Genomic DNA, 10000 nt, shown 5'->3' on the forward strand with positions numbered 1-10000 from the left:
ACATCCTGCTACTGTCTAGAGGAGAGAATACACATCCTGCTACTGTCTAGAGGGAATAAACATCCTGCTACTGTCTAGAGGGAATACACATCCTGCTACTGTCTAGAGGAGGGAATACACATCCTGCTACTGTCTAGAGGGAATACACATCCTGCTACTGTCTAGAGGGAATACACATCCTGCTACTGTCTAGAGGGAATACACATCCTGCTACTGTCTAGAGGAGGGAATACACATCCTGCTACAGTCTAGAGGAGGGAATACACATCCTGCTACTGTCTTGAGGAGGGAATACACATCCTGCTACTGTCTAGAGGGAATACACATCCTGCTACTGTCTAGAGGAGGGAATACACATCCTGCTACTGTCTAGAGGAGGGAATACACATCCTGCTACTGTCTAGAGGAGGGAATACACATCCTGCTACTGTCTAGAGGAGGGAATACACATCCTGCTACTGTCTAGAGGAGGGAATACACATCCTGCTACTGTCTAGAGGAGGGAATACACATCCTGCTACTGTCTAGAGGAGGGAATACACATCCTGCTACTGTCTTGAGGGAATACACATCCTGCTACTGTCTAGAGGAGGGAATACACATCCTGCTACTGTCTAGAGGAGGGAATACACATCCTGCTACTGTCTAGAGGGAATACACATCCTGCTACTGTCTAGAGGGAATACACATCCTGCTACTGTCTAGAGGGAATACACATCCTGCTACTGTCTAGAGGGAATACACATCCTGCTACTGTCTAGAGGGAATACACATCCTGCTACTGTCTAGAGGGAATACACATCCTGCTACTGTCTAGAGGGAATACACATCCTGCTACTGTCTAGAGGGAATACACATCCTGCTACTGTCTAGAGGGAATACACATCCTGCTACTGTCTAGAGGGAATACACATCCTGCTACTGTCTAGAGGAGGGAATACACATCCTGCTACTGTCTAGAGGAGGGAATACACATCCTGCTACTGTCTAGAGGAGGGAATACACATCGTGCTACTGTCTAGAGGAGGGAATACACATCCTGCTACTGTCTAGAGGGAATACACAGTGCAAGAAGTGACTACTTCTTCACTATAATATTACAGAACAAGAATGACAAACTACACCCCACATCACTACACCCCACATCACTACACCAAACTCTGGCTACATGCCGGTATATTGTCACCATAGTCACAACACACACAGGCACACTCAAAGACAAGCACACACACACACTCCTAACATCTAAAGAATTCTCAATAACTCTTAATTAATACAAATAAATATCCCCTAAAGGCATAGACTGTAATTTCCATGCTGAAATATATGCCTGGCTGCAGCTACAGCTGTAGCAGTACACCTAATGTACAATGAGAAACAAAAACCAACACTGTGATTAAACAGAGATTACCCAACACATTAAGGCTGTGAGATACTGCCCCCAAAGCTTAGTTACAATGACATATTGGACCCACAGCTTAGTTACAATGACACACTGCACCCACAGCTTAGTTACAATGACATACTGCACCCACAGCTTAGTTACAATGACATACTGCACCCACAGCTTAGTTACAATGACATACTGCAACCACAGCTTAGTTACAATGACATACTGCACCCACAGCTTAGTTACAATGACATACTGCACCCACAGCTTAGTTACAATGACATACTGCACCCACAGCTTAGTTACAATGACATACTGCACCCACAGCTTAGTTACAATGACATACTGCACCCACAACTTAGTTACATTGACATAATGCACCCACAGCTTAGTTACAATGACATACTGCACCCACAGCTTAGTTACAATGACATACTGCACCCACAGCTTAGTTACAATGACATACTGCACCCACAGCTTAGTTACAATGACATACTGCACCCACAGCTTAGTTACAATGACATACTGAACCCACAACTTAGTTACATTGACATACTGCACCCACAGCTTAGTTACAATGACATACTGCACCCACAGCTTAGTTACAATGACATACTGCACCCACAGCTTAGTTACAATGAAATACTGCACCCACAGCTTAGTTACAATGAAATACTGCACCCACAGCTTAGTTACAATGACATACTGCACCCACAGCTTAGTTACAATGAAATACTGCACCCACAGCTTAGTTACAATGACATACTGCACCCACAGCTTAGTTACAATGACATACTGCACCCACAGCTTAGTTACAATGACATACTGCACCCACAGCTTAGTTACAATGACATACTGCACCAACAGCTTAGTTACAATGACATACTGCACCCACAACTTAGTTACAATGAAATAGATGTATTCCAGTTTAAAAGTAGATGGTGGTTGTGAATGGCCTGTAGATTACATTTCACAGTGCTTGTAGAACTTCCTTGTTTCAACTAGGGGGTAATGTTCCAGCACACTGCACCTGGGGTTTAGGTCATGCATAGTTTGACATTTTGGCTTGAATATGTTGATGCTGTCAACTGTTTCAAGTGCACCCTCAACTAAACCAAGTCAAGGTCTATGGTAGAACCAACCTGCTAAACCTTACCTACCGCTGTCTGTGTTGCATGTTATATTATATAGCAATATCTACTTTGTCATTTTCCCCGTGAATATGATCAATGTTGATGAACTCAAAAAGTACTTCAATAGCACCTAGCTCTGTCTGTGTGTTTACCTCACAACCTGATCTACATCAAGGCCTGTAATGGCATGGCACCTACCTCTGTCGGTGTGTTTACCTCACAACCTGATCTACATCAAGGCCTGTAATGGCATGGCACCTACCTCTGTCGGTGTCGTAGAGGTAAACAAACTTCTGCCACTTGTAGTGTGACAGCAGGCTGAGGACGGCCCCACGCAGTGCAGGTCTCATCTGGATGACAAACTGCACCTCGTTGTCGGTGGGGTAACTGGGCGTGACGAAGGAGGTGTGCAGCGCACCACAGAATGACGTCAGGGTGTTCATGGACTTTTTATCGTAGAAGCCGAAGATGGCATAGACCCCTCGGGAGAACTGAGAGCAGACTGGAGAGAGAGGTAGAGAGGGAGGGAGGGAGGGAAGCGTTAGGATGCTTGAGAGAGAAAACAAGATCAGACACACACCCACACATATGTCAAGTGTTTGAAAATTCAAATTTTCTTGGTAGCTACACTGCAGATCAAATCTATAACAGCCAATTTGTGGAATTAGATGTTGCCATAAAACCAGCATAACTCTTTATCAGGGAGCCTATTTGCATAGGATGACATTTATTCAGCTGGGGAAAACACTTGCATTTATTTGTAGATCTGTCATGTTCTCTGGTGAGACCTCAGAATCTGGCAGCAATAAAGACCCAGGCAATGTCGCAAATGACAATACTTTTGACCAGGGCTCATAGGGCTCATAGGGCTCTGGACAAAAGTAGTGCACTACAAAGGGAATAGGGTATCATTTGAGATTACTCACTTCCACTTCAAATACTGTATCCCTGACAACCAGACACATCACATTTCTTCCAATGCTGTTAATTGTGTGTTGTTTCTGATATACACAACTCTACCACTGTTAATCACACTTGAAAGAGATTGGCTTTCCACGTGTTCCGATTGACAAATCATACCTTCTGATTAGCTAATCAAGTGTTCCGATTGACAAATCATACCATCTGATTAGCTAATCAAGTGTTCCTAACATTTCCAAGCCTCTGGAATGATACATCCAATCACATCTGCTGCTTTAATGTCATGTTGACCATGGGTGGTGTTAGAACACATCAGCTAGAATGTACCGTGCCTGACGTAACGTCTCACACAGGGGCGTCATACACCCCAAAAATCTGAGGAGAGGCACAAAGTACATGAGGATTGCTGGGGAATGGTCCTGTTGGGGGCTGGGCCCCGCCATTCAGATGTTGGAGAATTTTGCATTTTTCAAACACCTGAAACAGCTTTTTCCTGCAAATCTAGAGCCAAAATCTCTGCATATCTAAGCATGCACCAGAGGGTGGTGCCGTCAGCCCAACACATCACCCGGGGCACACTGCCTGCCCTGCAGGACATCTACAGCAACTGGTGTCACAGGAAGGCCAAGATGACCATCAAGGACCTCAAGCACCCGAGCCACGGCCTGTTCACCCTGCTACCATCTAGATGATCATCAAGGACTTCAAGCACCCGAGCCAGGGCCTGTTTACCCTGCTACCATCTAGATGATCATCAAGGATTTCAAGCACCCGAGCCACAGCCTGTTCACCCTGCTACCATCTAGATGATCATCAAGGACTTCAAGCACCCGAGCCACGGCCTGTTCACCCTGCTACCATCTAGATGATCATCAAGGACCTCAGCCACCCGAGCCACGGCCTGTTCACCCTGCTACCATCTAGATGATCATCAAGGACTTCAAGCCCCCGAGCCACGGCCTGTTCACCCTGCTACCATCTAGATGATCATCAAGGACCTCAGCCACCCGAGCCACGGCCTGTTCACCCTGCTACCATCTAGATGATCATCAAGGACTTCAAGCACCCGAGCCACGGCCTGTTCACCCTGTTACCATCTAGAAGGTCGGAGACTGTACAGCTTGGACTGAGTGACTGAAAAACATCTTGAATCTCCAGGCCATCAGGCTGTTAAATAGTCATCACTAGCTGGTCAGTACCCTGCCCTGAACTTAGTCACAGTTACTAGCCGGCTACCACCCGGTTCTCAACCCTGCACCTTAGAGACTGCTGCCCTATAGACATAGTCGTTAAACACGGGTCACTATAGTAATGTTTACATACTGTTTACCCACTTCCTATGTATATACGGTTGTTCTAGTCACAGCTCATCCTATACATTGCCTTGCAAAAGTATTCACCCCCTTGGTGTTTTTCCTATTTTGTTACATAACAACCTGTCATTTAAATTAATTTTTATTTGGATGTCATGTAATGGACATACACAAAATAGTCAAATTGGTGAAATGAAATGACATACAATTATAAAAAGTAAAAAATGGAAAAGTGATGTGTGCATACTGTAAGTATTCACCCCCTTTCCTATGAACCCCCTAAATAAGATATTGTGTAACCAATTACCTTCAGGAGTCACATAATTAGTTAAATAAAATCCACCTGTGTGTAATCTAAGTGTCACATGATCTGTCACATGATCTCAGTATATATACACACACCTGTTCTGAAAGGCCAGAGAGTCTGCAACACCATTAAGCAAGGGGCACCACCAAGAAAGCAGCATCATGAAGACCAAGGAGCTCTCCAAACAGGTCAGGGACAAAGTTGAGGAGAAGTACAGATCAGGGTTGGGTTATAAACAAATATCAGAAACTTTGAACATCCCAAGGAGCACCATTTAATCATTATTCAAAAAATGGAAAGAATATGGCACCACAACAAACCTGCCAAGAGAGGGCCGCCCACCAAAACTCACTGACCAGGCAAGGAGGTCATTAATCAGAGAAGCATCAAAGAGACCAAGGAGAACCCTGAAGAAGCTGCAAAGCGCCACAGCGGAAATTTGAGTATCTGTCCATGGGACCACTTTTAGCCGCACACTCCACGGAGCTGGGCTTTAAGGAAGAGTGTCCAGAAAATGATAAGCAAACATGTTTGGTGTTTGTCAAAGGTAATGTGGGAGACTCCTCAAACATATGGAGGAAGGTACTCTGGTCAGATGAAACTAAAATTGAGCTTTTTGGCCATCAAGGAAAATGCTATGTCTGGCGCAAACCCAACACCTCTCATCACCCCGAGAATACCATCCCCACAGTGAAGCAGCATCATGCTGTTGGGATATGTTTCATTGGCAGGGACGGGGAAACTGGTCAGAATTGAATGAATAATGGATGGCACTAAATACAGGGTATTATTGAGGGAAACCTGTTTGTCTTCCAGAGATTTGAGACTGGGACGGAGGTTCACCTTCCAGCAGGACAATGACCCTAAGCATACTGTTAAAGCAACACTCGAGTGGTTTAAGGGGAAACATTTAAATGTATTGGAATGGCCTGGTCAAAGCCCAGACCTCAATCCAATTGAGAATCTGTGGTTTGACTTAAAGATTCCTGTACACCAGTGGAAACCCATCCAACAATTTAGCTAGGTATTACTGCACTGTTGGAGCTGGGAACACAAGCATTTAACTAGGTATTACTGCACTGTTGGATCTGGGAACACAAGCATTTAGTTAGGTATTACTGCACTGTTGGAGCTGGGAACACAAGCATTTAGTTAGGTATTACTGCACTGTTGGAGCTGGGAACACAAGCATTTAGCTAGGTATTACTGCACTGTTGGAGCTGGGAACACAAGCATTTAGCTAGGTATTACTGCACTGTTGGAGCTGGGAACACAAGCATTTAGCTAGGTATTACTGCACTTTTGGAGCTGGGAACACAAGCATTTAGCTAGGTATAACTGCACTGTTGGAGCTGGGAACACAAGCATTTAGCTAGGTATTACTGCACTGTTGGATCTGGGAACACAAGCATTTAGTTAGGTATTACTGCACTGTTGGAGCTGGGAACACAAGCATTTAGTTAGGTATTACTGCACTGTTGGAGCTGGGAACACAAGCATTTAGCTAGGTATTACTGCACTGTTGGAGCTGGGAACACAAGCATTTAGCTAGGTATTACTGCACTGTTGGAGCTGGGAACACAAGCATTTAGCTAGGTATTACTGCACTTTTGGAGCTGGGAACACAAGCATTTAGCTAGGTATAACTGCACTGTTGGAGCTGGGAACACAAGCATTTAGTTAGGTATTACTGCACTGTTGGAGCTGGGAACACAAGCATTTAGCTAGGTATTACTGCACTGTTGGAGCTGGGAACACAAGCATTTAGCTAGGTATTACTGCACTGTTGGAGCTGGGAACACAAGCATTTAGCTAGGTATTACTGCACTGTTGGAGCTGGGAACACAAGCATTTAGCTAGGTATTACTGCACTGTTGGAGCTGGGAACACAAGCATTTAGTTAGGTATTACTGCACTGTTGGAGCTGGGAACACAAGCATTTAGCTAGGTATTACTGCACTGTTGGAGCTGGGAACACAAGCATTTAGCTAGGTATTACTGCACTGTTGGAGCTGGGAACACAAGCATTTAGCTAGGTATTACTGCACTTTTGGAGCTGGGAACACAAGCATTTAGCTAGGTATAACTGCACTGTTGGAGCTGGGAACACAAGCATTTAGTTAGGTATTACTGCACTGTTGGAGCTGGGAACACAAGCATTTAGCTAGGTATTACTGCACTGTTGGAGCTGGGAACACAAGCATTTAGCTAGGTATTACTGCACTGTTGGAGCTGGGAACACAAGCATTTAGCTAGGTATTACTGCACTGTTGGAGCTGGGAACACAAGCATTTAGCTAGGTATTACTGCACTGTTGGAGCTGGGAACACAAGCATTTAGTTAGGTATTACTGCACTGTTGGAGCTGGGAACACAAGCATTTAGCTAGGTATTACTGCACTGTTGGAGCTGGGAACACAAGCATTTAGTTAGGTATTACTGCACTGTTGGAGCTCGGAACACAAGCATATAGCTACACCCACGATAACATCTGCTAAATACAGTACCTGTCAAAAGTTTGAACTATTCATTCAAGGGTTTTTCTTTATAAGCTTCTTCAAGTGCAGTCGCAATAACCATCAAGCGCTACGATGAAACTGGCTCTCACGAGGACAGTACCAGGAAGAAAATACCCGGGAGTTACCTCTGCTGTAGAGGATACGTTCTTTACAGTTAACAGCCTCAGAAATTGCAGCCCAAATAAATGTTTTACAAAGTTCAAGTAACAGACACATGTCAACATCAACTGTTCAGAGGAGACTGTGTGAATCAGGCATTCATTGTCGAATTGCTGCAAAGAAACCACTACTAAAGCACACCAATAAGAAGAAGAGACGCTTGTGGCAAGAATCATGAGCAATGGATATTAGACCGGTGGAATTTGTCCTTTGGTCTGATGAGTCCAAATTTTAGATTTTTGGTTCCAACTGCCGTGTCTACGTGAACGGGTGATCTCCGTGTGTGTGGTTCCCACCGTGAAGTGTGGAGGAGGATTTATTTAGATTTCAAGTCACACTTAACCAGCATGGCTACCACAGAATTCTGATGGTTTGGGATAAGTTGTACCATAGAGTCAAGGTAAAGCAGCCAACAAGTGCTCAGCATATGTGTGAACTCCTTCAAGACTGTTGGAAAAACATTCCAGGTGTAGCTGGATACCAAGACTGTGCAAAGCTGTCATCAAGGTTACATTCTGATTTGTTTAACCTTTATTCAACTAGGCAAGTCAGTTAAGAACAAATTCTCATTCACAATGACGGCCTACCCCAGGCCAAACCCGGACGACGCTGGGCCATTTGTGCGTTGCCCTATGGGACTCCCAATCACAGCCGGATGTGATGCAGCCCAGATTTGAACCAGATACTGTAGTGATGACTCTTGCACTGAGATGCAGTGTCTGACACCACTGCGCTACTCAGGAGCCAAAAAAAACAATAACCCACATCTCCCCATGAACATTTATCTCTAGTCACAATGAAAGAGAGAGAGAGAGAGAGAGAGAGAGAGAGAGAGAGAGAGAGAGAGAGAGAGAGAGAGAGAGAGAGAGAGAGAGAGAGAGAGAGACTCCCAACCAAATCATGAGAAAACAAAAAGATAATTACTCAACACATTGGAATGAATCAACAACAAAAAAAACTAAACAGAGAGTACACAGCGGCAGAATCCCTGACCACTGTGACTGACACAAACGTACGGAAAGCCTTGACTATGTACAGACTCAGTGAGCACAGCCTTGCTATTGAGAAAGGCCGCCGTAGGCAGACATGGCTCTCAAGAGAAGACAGGCTATGTGCACACTGCCCACAAAATGAGCTGCACTTCTCAACCTACTGCAAAATGTATGCCCATATTAGAGACACATATTTCCCTCAGATTACACAGACCCACAAAGAATTTGAAAAATGAACCCAATTTTGATAAACTCCCATATCTATTGGGTGAAATACCACAGTGTGACATCACAGCAGCAAGATTTGTGACCTGTTACCACAAGAAAACGGCAAGCAGTGAAGAACAAACACCATTGTAAATACAAACAATTTTTATGTTTATTTATTTTCCCTTTTGTACTTTAACTCTTTGCACACAATATGACATTTCAAATGTCTTTATTATTTTGGAACTTTTGTGAGTGTAATGTTTACTGTTAATTTTTGTTTATTTCACTTTTGTTTATTATCTATTTAACTTGCTTTAGCAATGTAAACATATGTTTCCCATGCCAATAACACCCGTAAATTGAATTGAATTGAGACAGAGAGAGACCGATCTCTTTCTCCCTCTCTCTTTCACTAGCTATCTCTTTCTCACTCTCTTATTCCCTAGCTATCTCTTTCTCCCTCTCTTTCTCCCTCTCTTTTTAACAAGCCATAACAATATCCCTGTTATCTCTCTAGAGCTTTATGGAGCATAGATTGGACCCAAAGATGACTTCATCATTCATCCAGGAGAGAGAGAGGCCTGGCCGGCTTGTCAGGGATAAATGCTTAACAGAGTAACGCTGTGCTCCATGCTTTGTGTCTCATCCCTCTCGTAATTAGGTGAAACTGAAATAAATGTGGTAGGTGGAAACAAACCAGGTGTGTGTTTGTGTGTGTGTCCGGAGGCATGCGTTATCAGTTTGGATAACTCAGAGATTCCTTGTGTATCACATTGAATTTCAATGTTGCATATTTACTGCACAAGCAACACACACAATTAGAGAACACTGGCACACACAATTAGAGAACACTGGCACACACAATTAGAGAACACTGGCACACACAATTAGAGAACACTGGCACACACAATTAGAGAACACTGGCACACACAATTAGAGAACACTGGCACACACAATTAGAGAACACTGGCACACACAAAAACCCAATTTGCCCTCCGCTTCCTCCTTTGCTTGTCCCACGCACGCCCCCCCCCCCCCCCCCCCCCCCTACAAAACA

General features: G+C 44.2%; 1 protein-coding gene across 3 annotated transcripts in view; it reads right to left on the reverse strand.

Annotated features, from left to right (window-relative positions):
* LOC110487786 (glutamate receptor 3) overlaps positions 1-10000 on the reverse strand; it is a 254309-nt gene that overhangs the window by 166672 nt on the left and 77637 nt on the right. For all 3 annotated transcript variants that reach the window (XM_036943367.1, XM_036943366.1, XM_036943368.1), the window contains exon 3: positions 2786-3025. In XM_036943367.1, the coding sequence (XP_036799262.1) occupies positions 2786-3025 (240 nt within the window). The remainder of the gene's footprint in view (positions 1-2785; positions 3026-10000) is intronic.

The sequence above is a fragment of the Oncorhynchus mykiss genome, chromosome 14 (genome assembly GCF_013265735.2).
Source record: "Oncorhynchus mykiss isolate Arlee chromosome 14, USDA_OmykA_1.1, whole genome shotgun sequence".
Lineage (NCBI taxonomy): Eukaryota > Metazoa > Chordata > Actinopteri > Salmoniformes > Salmonidae > Oncorhynchus > Oncorhynchus mykiss.